This window comes from Micromys minutus, assembly GCF_963924665.1.
Source record: "Micromys minutus genome assembly, chromosome: 12".
Lineage (NCBI taxonomy): Eukaryota > Metazoa > Chordata > Mammalia > Rodentia > Muridae > Micromys > Micromys minutus.
The window spans coordinates 54,330,728-54,348,969 of NC_137981.1; the positions used below are offsets into that span (position 1 = coordinate 54,330,728).

The following is an 18,242-nucleotide window of genomic DNA, read 5'->3' on the forward strand; positions in this document are numbered from 1 at the left end:
ATACTCACTCAAAGACGAGCACATAGCCAAAACATAAATAAAATCTTAAAAAATATATAAAGTGGACTGGAGAGGTGGCTCAGCAGTAAGGAGCACTGACTGCTCTTCCAGAGATCCTGAGTTCAAATCCCAGCAACCACATGGTGGCTCACAACCATCTGTAATGGGATCTAGTGATGCCCTCTTCTGGTGTGTCTGAAGACAGCTACAGTGTACTTATATATAACAAATAGACAAATCTATATATATATGAAGTATCTAACAGAATTTAACGAACGTTGACACCATAATTTGAATAATAAAATAGTGAAATGGAAACCTAAAATTTCACTGTTTTTTATAAAATGAAAAAGTAACAAATATGAAAAATAAGAGCCTTCAGTGTCTTGGAAATGTCGCTTTATGTTCACTGCTTACATCAAAGTGCTTCAGAATTTAACTTCGAATTCAGCTGATCCATAAACTACAATTCCCAGAATGCACTTTCACGGGGCGGCAGTCTGAAGCCAGAAGTTGTTGCAGGATTTCAGGAGGCGTGTCTTCTTTCCCCTCCTTCCCCTCCCCCCCCCCCCCCCCCCATTCCCTCCTCCTGACCAACTTTGCCTCTCAAGGGCGGGAGAATCTTGGAGACCACCTCGCCGGAGGGCGGGGCAAGAACTAGAGACAAGCCAATCACGGCGCAGGAACTAGGAAAGCGCTGAGCAGCGACGAATCAGGATGCAGCAGCGTTAGTCTCTAGTAGCGCGCGTGAATTTGAACGCACTGGCAGAGCGCCGGGCTCCTGTGAGCCGAGTTGTTCGCTGTCTGGCTGAGGTGCAGAGTCTTTCCGTGGGTCTTCCCGCAGCAGTGGACGCGGGTCCAGAGAGAGACTGAGGAACAAAGGTAACGTCACGGGGCAAAGGGCTTGAATGTGGGCCCACGCTGTCTGCTCCTCACGCGGGGCTTGTGCCCTGGGTGCCAGCTTCTGTCTCACGCAGCCAGGAGAGGTCTTCTCTGATGCTGGTAGACTTTCTGTTTGGCTTAGTGGTCGCGCTTGTGGGAGTCTGTGGGACTGACATACCCTATCCGAAGGAAGGGGAGAGGAAGGAGAGAACATTCTCGAGTTATCTCCCTTAGGGACGAGGCTTGACTGCTGTATTGCCTTAGAAGCCCTCTAATGAGGAAAGGGGTCGTTTATAAATAAGGACGCTTCTGCAAGGGAGCCCAGCTGCGACCTGTGGGGAGGACTGGCCTTCCCACGTTACCTTCCTCAGATTTCCAGGAAGGATCCGAACAGGCTCTGCCTTCGCTGGATGTGCAAGCTGTAAATGAAGATGGTTGGTTAGTCAGAAAGTGTGCTAAGTGGAATATGGAGGAGACATAGCTGGGAGCGAACATCCATCAGCAGGCAGTGTGGAAGGAGGGCAGTGCCAAAGAAGGCCTACCAGGAGTGCTAAAACTTGATGTGATTAGTTTAGTGAAAGGAAGGTGAACTCCTAATTAGAGTCCACTTGGCTTCGTCAATAGGCGCTCACCTTTCAGCTAGAAACGCATCCCAACGTTTCCCTGCTCTCATCTACTGTAGGGCAGTATTTCCCCAACCCACTTTCCTTCCCTTCTCTTTCCACTGTTTAAGTCTCTATTTAAATAATTTACTGCTTTTCTTCTGCTTCTTCTTCTTCTTCTTCTTCTTCTTTTTAACTCCTGTATTCCAGGCTGGCTTCAAACTCAGGATCCCTTTGCCTCAGCCTTCCATTAGCACCTTCATACCCGAATAGTGTGTGTGTATGTTTGTGTTTAGTTGTTGTTTTTCTTAATCTGTTTCTTGGAATTCTAATCCTGGAAAGCTCAAAACTAGAGTTGAGTTTGAATTTGAGGCTAACCTCTGCTAAATGAAGCATTATCTCAAAAACGAATTTTCCCGTGGGTATTTATTTGCAATCAGTTATTTGTAATCCAGACTTTTAAAATACAATTTTGATATAGCTATGTTTTCTATCCACTTGATGACTTTGATTATAACATTTATTGCCTGTAGGAATAGTTAAGATGATGGCAACTTTTACTCCAAGAAAGAGGAAGCAACATGCACTGAATGCTGATAATGATGATGGGTAAGTCTTAACCTATACGTATGAACTCTTTAAGAAGGAAAATTCAGTCTTGCCAGAGACTGGATTTTCTAATAGAAGACAGTCTATTACAGAAAATTTATCATAGGGTATTTTAGTGGCGGATTGGGAAAATACATAAATAATTTGTATGTCTTTTAAAAAAAAGTTGTTTGATGCATGTGGGTGTTTTGTCTACATTTATGTTTGTGTACCATGTGTGTGCAATGCCCATACATAGACTGAAGTTATAGACTGTGAGGGACCATGTGTGGGAAATCAGACCTGGGTTCTGTGAAAGAGCAGCCAGTGCTTTTAACAGCTGAGCCATCCCTTCAGCCCTTTGGTATTTTGTTTTGTTTATTTGAAACAGTCTTAATATTTATATACCAGGTTAGCCTCAGGCTAATTGAGATCTTCTGCCTTTGCCTCCTGAGTGTTGGGATTAAAATAAGTGTCACCATGCCCAAACCTAGTATGGAATAATTTTTATATAGCCTAGACAGAAACCGATTTTGAAATACACTTACTTGTATATCAAAGTTCCTTTGTAAATACTATTTGCTTTTATGAATGTTATATGCTTGTTTTTGAGACAGGGTCTCTATGTAAATTTTGGTTGTCCTGAACTCCATATAGATTATGCTGGCCTCCAACTCACACAGATTCTCCTTCCTCTGCCACCAGAGTGCCAGGATTAAAGGTGTGTGCTGCCCTGCCCAGCTTATGAATGTTAATATATTAGAAATATATTTAAAGACAGAATTTGAGGCTCCTGTTAAACTAATAGATAATGTCAAACAATGGAGAGGGATGTATTATTTTTGAATGACTAGTAGGGAGAAGTTTACTAGTCGATCTAAATAAATTTCAAAAAAGAACCACAAACTTACCAATGAACTTTCTTACCATTTTGTAGCCTATTAACAGATATTTCATCAAGCAAATCAAATTTGAGATTTGCTGAAAATCTGTTTCCATCACCTAATAAGAAACATAATTGTCAAAGCAGTGTTCAAAAGGAAGAGAAGCCATGCTCCTACCAACGACATTTCACTTCCAGTCCACTCAAAACAACTGAAAATACTAGGTTGTCATTTGCAGCCTGCAGCTCCTTATTTAAACCAGCTGTATCTACCATATCTTTCTACAATAAAAATAAGCACTACCTCAATCCACTGGAGAGGAAGTTGGTAAGAGAGTGCAGATCTATTTGTCTAGCAACTAAAAATGGAGATAAACCCCTTCCCAGTGTGACAGAGATAGTTCAGAGGAAACCGGTCTGTACCAAGAAGAATAAAAAGAACCAGAAGAGCTTAACTGCTAAGCATCAACCGAATTATAAGCACATCAAGTCTATATCAAGAAACCTAAAAAGTTCCAAGCCAAATAAAGTCATCTATAAGCCAGTTGTGGACAAAGAAAACAGTTTTCCAGCAGAAAATCCCCCAAATTCTCCTCGTCGAGTTCTAAGCCAGAAAATAAGGCCACAAGTTACACTCCAAGGGGGAGCAGCATTTTTTGTTAAGAAAAGAAATTCTCTTAAAAATTCACCTCTGGAAGATAATCCATTACCGATACTTATGCAGAAAAATGGACCAAAGGTCACTAAAGATGCTCCTGAGGCAAAGCAAGTACCAAAGTTCTTGTTAGTGGAAGAAAAATCAAATGTTGAACTACTGGATGCAAGAAGTAAAAATGAAGAGATACTGAGAAAGGTAAAGCTAAATATCATTTAAGAACAGCTGGCAATTTAATAATGCTTAGATATAAATTATGTGTATATAATTATGTAGATCACATAAGTGGATATATTTTTTTTAACAGTTTGGAGGGACACCTTTATAAATCAATAAAATATAAAGTTATAAAATTAAAGATGGATAGAAAAAAATGTGGTCTCCTTTGGCTTTAGGTAGTATGTTCTGGAACGTCAGCAGAAAGTTTTCTCCTTTGCTTTTTGTAGTTTCTCTACTACCATTAAAAAGTAGGAACTATGGGCTAGAGAGATGGCTCAGTGGTTAAGAGCACTGACTGCTCTTCCAGAGGTCCTGAGGTCGATTCCCAGCAACCACATGGTGGTTCACATCCATCTATTTTGGGATCTGATGCCCTTTCTGGTGTATCTGAAGACAGCAACAGTGTATTTATATACATAAAACAAGTCTTTTAAAAAGCTAGGGGGAGGAGTAGGAACTATTATGGACAAAACTTCCTCTAATGACTTTCAGAATGTGGTTAATATTATTCTGTGTATGTGTGCATGCCCATGGTAGAGAGGTCAGTGGCAAGTGTTTTTTTGGTGGGGGGCGGGGGGGACGGGGTTAGCCATGGATCCAATTATATATGTTGCCTGTTTTTTCTTCCCTGACCCTGGGATTAGGAGCACAAACTGATACTGGGGTCCAACTCAGGCCCCCATACTATACAGCAAAAACTTTACCAACCTACCTGTTGCAAGTCCATGATGAGACTTTGTTTTCCTTACTAGTTTTAAGAGAAAGTTGGTTATTTTTTTTTCCATCTTTGCTAACTTTTAAAAGTTAATTTCACTATAATGAAAAGAATAGTATATAATTTTCTTTACACCTTCCTCATCTGGAAGCATATATATTTTTAAAGACCTATTATTAGCTTTAGCCTGTCGTGGTCCCCCCCCCCCCCCATAGGCATCTGCATGTGGGTATAGTGCCCTCAGGCCAAAAGCAGGAACTGGATTTCCTGAACTGTTGAACAGTAGGTGCTGAGAACCGAACCTGGCTAGAAGAGCAGCCAGAGCTTTCTAAACCACTGTACTATCTCTCCGAAAACTTGAAGTATGCATTTTTACAAGTATTGCAATCTCTATGTCTGTTCTCTGATGAATCGTATTCAATGAATGCAGAAGAAATTTCCAAAAAAAATAGATCGGAGACTTGATGAGTCATGCTATAAAGTATTGCACATGATACATTGTTTAGATTTGCTCACTTGAAGGAACTATAACTAAGGATCAGGGATTTTCTTTATTTCTGTTAATTATTTCTGTTTATTATTGTTAGAATTCCTCAGGTGCAGTAGTTTCTTCAAAGGAATGTAAACTTGATAAACATAACTTTCCTTCAGAGAATTCACTTGATGAAAACAAGACAAGTAAGTAAGAAAATTTGCATTAATTAGCCCAGCAGTTTGTGCATATCAATATGAGATTTTATATATACTAGTATTTTTTAGACCTTTTAAAAAAATTACCGTGTCTACCATTAGGTTAAAGCTTCAAACACAAAAGATTTATTCTTAGGTAATCTCTGGCTATTTCTAATTTTCCTAAGGTCACTTCTGTGCACAAGCGGAGGTCAGAGGAAAACTTTCTGGAGGGCTTCTCTTGTTTCTACCGTGTTTAGTCAGAGTCTCATTTGTGTTTTCTGTATTCCCACTGACTAGCCTGTGGTGTCTGATTCCCTAACTCCATCTTCCCATAGGATTACTGGGATTACATGCACCAAACTCTGCATCTTGATTTCCGTTGTTGTTTTCTGGTTGGCTTTTTTTTTTTTTTTTTTTAATTCCATGGGTTGAATTTGGGATCAGGCCTCCACCTCAGGTGATTTGTCGTCTTAACACTATCTACGCTTTCTAGGGAGTTAGACCCTCTCACATTTATTTCTTATTCTTCACTTAAATAGACCAGTGAACTCATGGATATGTGTCACTATGGATAAGTAAATGCCTATTTTTTGCATTTAAATCTGTTTAAATTAAATACTTTTGTTGCTGAAACTATTCTGTTTTGATCATGAGGATTGTTTTCAGCTTAATTCTCTGGCATATCTCATATCTTTGTTTTTTTAGCACTGTCTTAGTTTCTTTTTCTATGGACTCATTTGTTAGTTCCCTTGCTCTAGCCCTAAAATCAGGATTTCTCCATAGAACCTTACTCTTTTTACTGGAGAATGGTATTAAGATCTGGGCAGTGCCCTGCTATAGTTGTTCCTAGATTGCTGTTGCTCCCAGGCCCTCACATGCCTGGAGAGCATGTGACTCTTCCTCATGTTTTAGCATGAGTTCATATTCTCTAGTCCAGTATTTACCCTATTGTTTTTTCTTTTATGTCAGGGGGGTTTCTTTTGTAAACCAGACTGCTCTTGAACCCACAGAGATCTACCTGCCTCCCGAGTGCTGGGATTTAAGGCATGTACCAGCACCACCACCACACAATTTGATTGGTGATCCATTTTGACTGGGTACCCAATTGTTCCAGCACTATTTGTGAAAGACTACCTTTTTCTATGCCAAAATCATTGCTTTGTTTGTATGGGTCAATTCCGATCTCTTTTGTTCCATTAGCCTACCTATCTCTTTTTGACAAGTTGTACTGTCTTAATTATATTTGACTCTTGAAGTCAAGCAGTGTAAACTTTCTTACTAACCTTCAGAGTCTTATGAGTCAGAACTCATCGTTTATTTGGTAATGCAACCTTCTGCTGCTTTTCCCCCTAACAGTTTCTTCAGAGTCTGTCTATCCCATCTTCAGTGTTTCTTCAGCGAACACAAAGAGGTAGGAATTATTTTTGCTTTAATGTCCTAATTTTATTAATTATATAGGTTTCTCCTTCTCCCATATAATGCTACATCTTTTTTTTCTTTACTACTAAGGGGAAATAAGAATAATATTGAGAATAGAAGATGAGATGAGTTTCTTTTTCTATGCAGATGAAATAGATCTTTGTGGACTTGAGTAAAATAATTGTTACATTATTATATAGTACTTAGCCTGCTGTAATTAGTTTATTATTTTACTTAAAGATCCTCAGACAGTCTAGAAGGTAAACACGGTGGTTACTCTTGTTAAAATTGTATAATCATTTCATCTGAGGAAACTGGGAAATTTAGCCACCATTGCACAGTTAGCAGGTCCTTAGTGCTAGGCCAGGCATAGAATTCACATTTGAATTAAAAGCCCATTGGGTTATATTGCCTCCCCTAGATGACAGTATATTAACAATAACTAAATTTTAATGAACATTTATAATCATCATGTAGATACTAGTAGTTTCAATTTACAGATGGGAGAAATTGTGGCCAGAGAAGTAAGTAAATTTAGTAAGTTTAGTATTGTTAAGTCATGACTGAAGCTAATACTGTGATGGGGAAGTAGTGTGGCTAAGTGGAAGGCCTAAGTTTTTGTATTGTCTGAACATCTTGCTAAAAGAATATTGATTTTTTTTTCCCCACCCATTTGGTGTTGAATGATTAGGTATTCAGAAATAAAATTTTGGGCCTAGTCCCCTGCACCCATGTGTGTATGTGTGTGTGTGTATGTATACATTGATGTGGGCACTTGTGTACATGTATACACAAACCTGTATATTTGTGAGCCAGAGGTCACCCTGGGTGATATTCCTAAGGAGCTGCCACCTTACTTTCTGAGACAGGGTTTCTCATTCAAGTGCCCAAGTAAAATGTTGCTGGATCATAACATGTTGGTAACTATGGTTGCTTTGGATTGTAAGATTCAACATTAACTTTACCTAGGAAGTTCTTTATACTTAAGTGGGTAGATAATATCCTAAGATCCAACAGAGAAAAGTCCATTTTTAGAGTGCAGTTAACTTCCAAAGCAGTTCTGTATGTGTGTATCTAATACTACGGAAGAAAGTTCTTTGGCCATAAGTCAGATCTGCATTTGAGTCTTAACACTGAATTTACTCATTAAGTTCTTTTGAGTAAGTAATTACTTCTGGGACCTGGGGTTTCTCACTGTTATATATTAATTTCTCTTTCAAGGTTTCCACCTGACGAACAGTCTTCTGTTGGATCCACTACATGTACTAACTTTTTGAAACAGACATGTGTACAGAAAAATATTAATTCCAGAGATATAAATAAAGGAGGAAAAGACCAGCTCATCATTGTGAGTAAATTTAAAACAGGTCTTTCCACACATAGCACATGCAATCAGCCTTTCAGAATGGTTATCTTGGGTTGTAGAGTTCCAAGTTTGTAATTGTCAGTTTTGTTTTGGTAGCATTCAAAGCTAGCCAGTATGTTGGAGCTCAGAGTTTTGGGCAGTGCTAGTATTTGAGTAGATTGCTATGAATGGTTTCCAGGTAAGAAAATTCTTGATCAATAAGAGATGCAATGAAAATAGCAACATTAAATTAACTAAGTTTAGGAAATGGTTTCAGATTCAGTCCTATAATCTGTGAGTTGGAAAGTGTAGTTAACGTTATTTATGTTCATGGTTCTAGGAATCGAGCCTGGTGGTCTCATTCATGGATAGGCAAGGCTCTGCCACTAAGCTACATTGCATCCCAGAGGCTTTTTATTTTGAGAAAGAATCTCACTAAGTCACCCAAGCTGGCCTTGAACTCTTAAATCTTTCTACCTCTGTCCCTGAGGCAGCTGTCATTATAAGCCTGTGCCTCCAGGCCAGGCTTTCAGAAGTTTTGAAGCAAAGAGAAGAATATAAAACTATATTAATTTTTTGTTGGTACATAAACTACAATGACTTACAGAAGAAAGTTTGTTTTGGCTTCTGGTTCCTGAAGGGAAGGCATAATGATAAGGAAAACATAGCAGACAGCCAGAGTGGAAAGGTAAGGCTCACATTGTAGCCTTACACTGGAAACAGAGACAACAGCAGGAAGTAGTTTGTAAGCTTTCAAAGCCTGTCCCCCAGTGATGGACTTCCTCCAGGGAGGCTGCACCTCCTGAAGGTTACATAACCTCCACAAACAGCCCCACCAACCGGGCACCAAGTATTTAAATACATTTCTTATTCAAATACAACAATGGCAGATCACACAGGGTCTGAAAAGCCTAAAGTATTTACTTCTACCCTTTCACAGAAAAACTGCCAAGCACTGCCTTAAATAATAATTCAGAATCTAGTATTTTCAATGACATTAAAAACAATGTTTTGTGAGAGTGGAATTCGTAGAGCCCTATTAGCTCTTGAGGCAAAGAATTTAATATTTACAAATAAAGAATTTAACACTTCAGATGGCATAAGGCAAAAACCACTATGATTAATATAAAATGTTAACCCTTCTGTTTGAAATGAGGCCTTTTCTTTCTTGGTCTTTTATATGAGCCTTTTCTAAAGGAGGTCTATTCTCCCAGTTTTTGGGTTTATGATTTTGTTTGCTTGCTTGCTCATTCTTCATTGTAGGACGCAGGTCAGAAACATTTTGGGACAACTATGTGTAAGTCTTGTGGCATGATCTATACTGCTTCCAACCCTGAAGATGAAATACAACATCTTCAACATCACCACCGGTTTCTGGAAGGAATTAAATATGTGGTGAGTCAAGTCTTTCAGTTTGTTCTGAAGGTAAAACCGTCCAAACAAAGGCATTTGTACCATAATTGTTGAAAGATCTATATATCCTTAAATATTTCATTGCTTGAAGTAGAAGCTAATGGGGCGTGTTAGCTCCCACCTGTGATCCCAGCAATTTTTAAAGATTTATTTATTATATATAAGTACACTGTAGCTGTCTTCAGACACACCAGAAGAGAACATCAGATCCCATTACAGATGGTTGTGAGGCACCATGTGGTTGGTGGAATTTGAACTCAGGATCTCTGGAAGAGCAGTCAGTGCTCTTAACCACAGAGCCACCTACCTCTCCAGCCCACTGTGATCCCAGTATTTAGGAAGAGGTTGAGGCATAAGGATCATTGTGAGTTCAGATTCTGGCTTGGGTACAGAATGAGCCTCAAGCCAGTCCGTCAGTTTGGGCTATAAGAGTGAGGCCCTGTCTTAAGAAAACAAGCATAACAGGCTGTCGGAAAGGTTTAGAGAGTAAGAATGCTTAGCTGCGCCTGATGTGGCTGCATAGGAGCCTGGAATTCCAGAGCTGTGAGGGAGTACACGTGATTTCTGGGTTCTGGTAAGTGCCTACATAATTACAGATTCAGTGAGGACCTTGTCTCGGGGAAGAGAGTGACAGAGAGTGACAGAGCAGGACACATACTGTCACTAGCAGCACATACACACAGGTTCATATGTAACACACCACCCTAGAAAATAAGAATACTTGAGGTTGATGGTATGAAAAGTTGTTTTTGTTGTTGTTATCCTTCACACTAGGCATCAAAATCCAGGGGCTTACATGACTGTGAAGCTGTAGCTAAGGGTGTGGGCCTGTTTAAAAATATTTATTTGGAGGAAATCTAGTCTTCATTGTCAGGATTTCAGCAGTTCAGTTTGCACAGATCATCCATCCAGAAGAAACTGCAAGGCTCTGTCAGTCGGCCTGCCACCAGAATACCACCGGAGTGTTTTGGTTCGTTTCTCTATGAAGTCACAACAAATGTTGACCAACAAAGAATAAGGCATACCAATACCACCCAGCATTGTCCACTGTCCCCAGGACTATATTACACCCTCTCCAAACATCATGTGTCTGTTCTCAGCAAAACATGCTCCCAAGTGTCTGCTTCAGCAGAAACATCCTCTCAGAAGACAGTTTCCAGAAAAAAAATCACATGACGTAACCGAAATGTCCACTTCAGTGGAAGTAAAGAAATAACACATTTTGTAGGCTCTTTAGGACTGCACCCCTGTAAGGTTCTACACATTCAGAGGGAAGTGGGCAAATCACTAAAGGTGAGATAAATGAATGAGAGTTTTTAATTCCTTTGTGTAGAGCTAGTTAGTTGTGTCTCTCTTTGCTGTGACTAAGTACTTGGCAGGAATTGGTGGGGGAGGGGTTATTCTGGATTAGTTGGCGAGACCCATCCCATTATGGTGAAGATACAGCTTCAGGTGTGGTAGGAGGAGGAGGCTAGCTGCTCACACTTGTTGTCCGGAAGCAGAGAGTAAGCAGGAAATGGAACCCAGCTATTAAACCTTAATCTCTGCAGCCCACTTCCAGTGAAGCTCTATTTCCACAACCTTCCAAACAGCACTATCAGCAGGGGAGCAAGTATCAAATACATTAACTTGTGGGAGAAATTTTCGTTAAACATGATCTAGGGTCAGACCTGTGCAGAATTCCTGAAGGGAAAAGGCGTTTGAGCCTCAGGATTATCTGGGCTTATTTCTCTCTCTTCAGTCCATTTGTATCCTCTCTATAATTTTAACACTTTTTGGAACTTCGATATTCTAACTTAGATCCCAGCCATATAGCCTTTGTTACTTGCTGTTCCTCCTGGCCAAGTACTCTTTCGGCCTCTTCCCTTTCTCCTTTTCTCTCTTTTGTTTTGCCCCAGACTCCTTCATCCTAAATCCAACATTTCTCTCCTTTACTGCCCAATCACAGGTCTTTATTAATTAACTTTAAGTTTCAGAGCAAACTTTGCACAACAAAAGCTGGTAAGCTGGTGCACTTGAGAATTGGGGGGGGGGGGGGGATCTTGTGGTACAGAATTTAGCATATGAATACATAACAGCACCATACCAACCCCCAACAGAGGCTATTTTTGTTGCTACTTCCTGACTAATTTTGGTACTGCTACAGATCCAAATGCAAATATATGTTATTTCTGATGGTCTTGTGACATCTGTGAGGATGTTGACCCCTAGGTTGAGAACCACTGGTCTACACCTGCCTTGTCACTCATTGCTTGACCATCTGTCTCCTAACACTGTTTTCTCCTTTACCTGCTTTGGCAGGGCTGGAAGAGAGAGCGGGTAGTAGCAGAGTTTTGGGATGGGAAGATAGTGTTGGTTCTGCCACGTGATCCAAGTTATGCCATCAAAAAGGTATGTATGGGATTGTTTCTCTCCTCTCTTCTCTCAAAACCATCAGTGAAGTGTGAACTGCTCTCTTGGTGTGCCAATAGCCTTCCTTGGTGCATAGGCTTAAGTGTTCATACTGGCTTGTACAGAGTCTGGTCAGATGTGTTTACTCTCTGTTGGTGGTGCTTGTTTCCTGAGTTGAATGTCACCAGCAGGAATAATAAAGCTAAAGCAGATCTGCCTTGGGCTCTGACTCCTCCTCTCTGCTAGGATTCTGAATGATTGTTAAAAGCATTCCTTAAAAGTAGCCTTTTTCCTAAGTACCAGGTGTGAGCATCAATTCTGAAATAAGCATGAGGGATATATTTTTAGAAAATAGATGATAAAAGCTAAATGATGTTGATCATGTTTCATGAATATAACACATACTTAGTTTTGTTGTGATTTCTAAAAGAGTTTTGTTTTTTAACACTGTTAGGTAGAGGATGTCCAAGAACTTGTGGATCTGGAATTGGGTTTCCAGCAGGTTGTTCCCATGTGTCCAAACAAAACCAAAACCTTCCTCTTTATTGATGAAAAGAGAGTAGTTGGATGTTTAATTGCGGAACCCATCAAACAGGTGTGTTATATGTCTTTTACATTATTAAAATGTATTTGGCTATAATTAAATTCATTCATCTACATTGTATTTAGTATTTGTCTATAATATAAGTATAAGCAGAATAAGTCTGTTTTTGTGTAGCCACTTCTCTACCTGGGAGTATAAAAATGTAGTGATTTTTATGTGAGAATCTGTAGACCTAAGTTATTATATCGCAGTTCAGCAGAATAACAAAATCATTACTCATTCCTCACTTAAAATATTTTATTTATGTATTTATTTGTTTGTTTGTTTGTTTGTTTGTTTATTGTAAGGCAGTGTCTCTACCTCTGGCTAGTCTGGAACTCAGAGGTCTTCCTGCCTCTGCCTCTGAAGTCTGGGACTAAAGGCGTGTGGTGTACCTATGCCCAACTATAATCTACTTTAGACACTAAAGTAATTAGTAGTGTTCTAGAAAACAGTTTTCTTATTAAAAGTTAGAGAAAAACAGTTTGTGTGCATTAGCAAGCAGTAAAGACAATCATCATAACAAAAATGTGCATTAATCCTTTGGTGCTGGGAAAGAATGCTTGCCAAGAAACCACTTTTACTAAGAACAAAAGAACCCAAAGGAACAGTAGAACATTTGGGCAGCATGCATGCACTGGGTTCAAGTTTGATCCCAAGTTTTGTGTGTGTGTGTGTGTGTGTGTAACGTGTACGTACATACTTGAAAATTGTTAGCCAGGCAGTGGTGGTTCACACCTTTGATGCCAGCACTTGGGAAGCAGAGGCAGATCTCTGAGTTCAAGGCTAGCATTGTCTACATACAGAGTTCTAGGATACGCAAGGCTATACAGGGAAACCATGTCACAAAAATACCAAAGAATAATAAATAACAACAATAATAATGAGGAGAGGAATATTGAAATTACATCTTTAATGTTTTCCTCACAGGAAAATATGTAGAGTGATTAAAAATGTTAACTGTCTTGATTTATTTAACTCATGTCACCATAGATTAAAACAGCAGGTTGTATTTTTTTAAAGCAATTCTCTGCAAGTTGATTCTGGGGTCTTGAATTGTGATCTTCTGCCTCAGTCTCATGTACGTTTCAGGCCTGCGCCATTGGGTGGGGCTTACCTACAGCTTAACTATAACCCTATACATGCATTTATACATTTAAACATATAAACATGTGGAGGCCTTAGGTAGAATTCATTGTATCTAAATGAAACATTGATAAGTTTCAGATTCTGTATTTGTTAGATTGTTGAAGGTCTGCCATTTTGTGATAGCTGATTGGCATGTACTATGGGTCCATCCATTTGCTTCAAATGACAAGATTTCGTTTTATACTTGAATAGAGTTTCCTCAGCTATTGTATTTCATTCATTGATGGACACTTAACTCTGTGCCCTGGATTTTATGTGAAGCTGCAAGGAACCTCACAGACATCTTTACCCTCCCACGTTTTCTTTTGGAGACATACCCTGAAGTGGGTGCACTGAGTCTTATGGTTGTTGTTACTTTAATTTTGGTGTGTTTGAGACTCTCATACTGTTTCCACTACTGGCTGTTACACTCCCACCAGTTGTATATTATATTTGTGGGTTCCCTTTGTTCCTTATTTTGCCCAAGACCTTTTACTTTTATATAATAACCATTCTAACATGCTGGGATACTTCCTTATTCCCATCTGCATTTCCCTGTTTATAATAGTATTGAGCATTTCTTCAAACACCCGCAGCACTGGTAGGTTCTTTTTCAGAAGGTATAGTAAGGTCCTTGTCCCACTTAATATTGTATTATTATTGTTTACATGATGTATGACAGCCTGGCATGTGTGGGGTTCTCTCCTTCCACTAGGAGATCTGGGGAGGAATTTAGGTTGTCAGTTTTGTATGAGTAATCTTTAGGGTTCTTTTTAAATTATTTTATGTATGTGAACACACTGTAGCTGTCTTCAGACACACCAGAAGAGGGCATCAGATCCCATTAAAGATGGTTGTGAGGCACCATGTGGTTGCTGGGAATTGAACTCAGGACCTCTGGAAGAGCAGTCAGTGCTCTTAACCGCTGAGTCATCTCTCTAGCCCTTGGGTTATTTTCTTGCTATTCGGTTGAAATCCTAGTATATTTTGGATTTTAACCTTCTGACCTATGCAATTTGTAGATATTTTTTCCTAAGTTGTCTTTCTGCATATGTCCTTTCCTGTGCTGAAGGGTTCTAATTTAATTTCAACCTGCATTCATGACCATTGGTTACTCAGTTCTAGGGGATCCAGTACCCTTTTTGACCTCCGCAGACATCAAATACACAAGTGCACATACATACATACATGCAGAAAGAACACTCGTGCATAATTAAATATGATTTAAGGAGTAACAATATTTTTTGCAGACTAACTCTAAACAGGTTTTGTTTAAAGTATGGATTTTTGTTTGCTTTTTAAAAGAAAAGTCAACTTGTCTGTGTATTTAGTTGTAGACACTTCTGTGTGTCATTGCAGGCCTTTCGTGTCCTATCAGAACCAAGTGCCACCAAAGAATGTTCTAGAGCTTGGCGGTGTTCAGATGTACCAGAACCTGCAGTTTGTGGAATAAGTAGAATCTGGGTTTTCAGACTAAAAAGAAGAAAGCGCATTGCAAGACGACTGGTTGACACTGTCAGGTGAGGAGACAGAACAGCTCTAGACCTTGCACAGTGACGTGTTAGCTTTCCCAGAACCTTCCTTTATTCACAAGCAAAACAGAATTTTGGTTAAACATTTCTTTATATACTGTCAAAGTCAGACTAAGGCAGATGTTAACATTAGAAGGAATTACTCGATATACATTCCATGCCAGGCTTTTCTTCCCTTTTCTTTCTTTCTTTTATTTTTTTTAAAGGTGGGGTTCATGGTTGGTAGGTCTCATTATTAGCATTGGCTGACCTTAAACTATTGATTCTGCTTCAATTGCTAGAACTGCAAACATGCACCACTTTGCTCTCACTTTTTTGTTTTTATGTCTGTGTGGGTATCAGCCATGTTAGGTGCAGTGTTTGAAGGCCAGAGGGAACGTCACATTTGGAGCTGGAGTTACAGGTAGTTGCGAGCCAAATTTGAGTACTGGGAACCAAACTCTAGTCCTCTGCGAGACATTACTGTAACAAAACAGCATGACCAAGGCAACTTATAAAAGCAAGCATTTAATTTGGGGGCTCAGGGTTCCAGAGGGTTAGGGTCCGTAACCATCAGAAGGCAGGCTGAAGAGCTCACATCTCATCCACAAACATGAGTCAGAGAAAGCTAACTGGAAATGGCATGGGCTTTTGAAATATCTAATCTGGTTCATAATGACACTTCTCCTCTAACAAGGCCACACCTTCCCAAATAGTTCTACCAACTAGGGACTGAGTATTCAAATATATGAACCTTTGTGGCCATTCTCTTTCAAACTACCACAAGTATATATGTACTACTTACTAATCAGCCATGTCTTTTATCTTCCTCCCTCACCACCCCTCAACTTATTTGTCTTACATTTATGTTCTCACATAACCACAGAATGGCCAAGTTCAAGAAATTTAATGTCAACATTATCTTTATCTAGTTGGTAGTCCAGGTTGCATTTTTCTCACTTATTTCAAATACCTTTCACTAGTTTTTATTTTTAATGCAGGATCACATTGTATAGTGGTTGTGCTTCTTGGTTTTCTTATTCCTATCATTCTGGTCCTTTGAGTTTCTCATCTGAGATGATGTCATGAGACACCATCTTTAAATCCAAGGCATTTTGTTATCAGAAATAGTTTTAGTCAATTGCTTATATTGTTGTTGTATTGTTTAATTGAAATCCAAAATTTTAGTTGATAAATGGTCTTTTCTCCCCCTCCCCTTTTTTTTCCTTGTAGGAATTGCTTCATGTTTGGCTGTTTCCTCAGCACTAATGAAATTGCATTTTCTGATCCAACACCAGATGGCAAATTATTTGCAACCAAGTATTGCAACACCCCTAATTTCCTTGTATATAATTTTCATAGCTAAAGCCAATTGCAGCCACAAATCAGGTACAATGTGGAAAAGTTCAGCTAGATAGAAACTAATTAGTAGTATCAGAATGAAAATCTTAAGACTGTACACATGTACATACTAGTTTTTATATGTTAGGTAATTTGTTGAGAATTGGGATTCAAAGAAAAAGATTTTTGTATACACTATGAATTCTCAATTCTGAAAAACTTCACAGCAAGGTGGCTTTTGCAGAAACTGGGCCACTTTATAAGGAACACATAACTCACTTTTAAGACCATGATTGTCTCATGCTCCATCAGTTAGAGGTGAATCTAAACATGGGCCACGAGATAATTCCTCAGTTCCTTATGTAGCCATCCTACTTCACAAGCATACTGTAGCAGCTGAAGCTGAAAATACTTCAAAGTATTCTGAATGTCTGACTTGTAATAAGATAGCAGGAATCATTATCTCATATCTACATATATAATTCCATAATCCCTTAGAAAATTTATCAAAAGTATGTTTATAAAATTTAATTAAGACTGTTTGGCATTGTTACCTGATTTTATTACATGAAAATGCTGGTAGTTCATTAAAGTCATGGATCAGACTAACGGACCTAAGAACATAATGACCTTATGGAATACTTTGTACCCCTAAGTGCACTCAAGAGTTTCTGAATTTGGATACTCATTTGTAAAGCAAGAAATTCAGGTGGTTTTAATTCTTAAAGGTCATTTAACTGATACCTGGCATGAGACATTAAGGAAGAAATTTTTGTTTATAGATTGTATTATTGTTTGTAAAATTGGTTCATCTTTAGCCTGGAAGTGTTAAAATTATTATTATGCAAACATCTTAATGCTATTTTCTGCACAAAACCTCTTTAGATGTTTTATTATAAATTAATGTTCCTTGTTCAGTGACTTGTGAGAAATCAACTACAATTGTTATTAGTGTACACGTGTCATGCATGCATTTCATGGGTGCCTCCATGGAGGTTAGAGAACAACCCTTAGGAGTCACTTCTCTCCTGCGTTAATATTTGGTTTGCTATATCAGAGGGGTACTATACCCTATACCACTATACCCTAAACTCAAAAGCAATGAAAAACAAGAATCTGAAACTTAGGGATGTCATGACCCCTGACTAAGTGTGGTATTTGAATAGGATCTTGGAACAGAAAAAGTCACTGATGAGTAAATCTGAATAAAGTATGGAGTTGGATTGCATTTCGGTGCTGGTTTATTGTGACAGGTGCAGTGGGGTAAATGGTATATGAAAAGTGGGATGTCTATAGTAATTGCTGGGAAGAAATCTCAATTGTAGGACCCCCTTTTGGGGACCCCCACTCGAGTCTTGGGACACGGGGTTACCCAGTGAAACTCAAGAGACCTTCTTGCTGCAAAAGCATGGGGTGATGCATATCTCATGCAGGAGACAGAGGTAACGACCCTGAGACGCGAAAGCTGGGGGGTTTTATACCCCAGGTCGGGGCTGGGAAGAATTAGAGTACAAAGCTCACCCAACACTCACTGCAGTCAGGAAGTCAGGAGCCTGAGCCCCACACAATGACCTCCTCACCCCATTCCCCCTGTATGAGAGCATGGACTCTTCCTAGGGCCCTGGTACCTACCTACACAAGAATTAATTACACTCTGGGGTTCCTCAGTCCCAGGCACCGTGGTGTTTATACAAGATAAGTTATAGCTTCACTAATGACTGAATTCCAGAGCTCCGCAATCGATGGTGCCCAGGTATCCCGAGAAAGCAGTTAAGCCCCAAATCTCCTATCTAACAACTGACAAGATACTTCTCTCTGTCTGTTCACCCTGCATTCCATCTCCTTGTATAAGAGATAGCCTAAACAAATCATCTTCAGACAACTAAAACTAAGGA

At 39.3% G+C, this 18,242-nt stretch overlaps 1 protein-coding gene across 1 annotated transcript; it reads left to right on the plus strand.

Annotated features, from left to right (window-relative positions):
* Nucleotides 1-2,028: 2,028 nt before the first annotated feature.
* ESCO2 (establishment of sister chromatid cohesion N-acetyltransferase 2) lies at nucleotides 2,029-16,372 on the plus strand (the record flags this gene model as incomplete). Its single annotated transcript, XM_080926097.1, has 10 exons — nucleotides 2,029-2,093; nucleotides 3,010-3,808; nucleotides 5,132-5,222; nucleotides 6,573-6,627; nucleotides 7,857-7,983; nucleotides 9,244-9,375; nucleotides 11,695-11,784; nucleotides 12,239-12,379; nucleotides 14,855-15,015; nucleotides 16,240-16,372. The coding sequence occupies 10 exons, from the start codon at nucleotides 2,029-2,031 to the stop codon at nucleotides 16,370-16,372; spliced, it is 1,794 nt and encodes a 597-aa protein (XP_080782223.1).
* Between the last annotated feature and the right edge of the window lie 1,870 nt (nucleotides 16,373-18,242).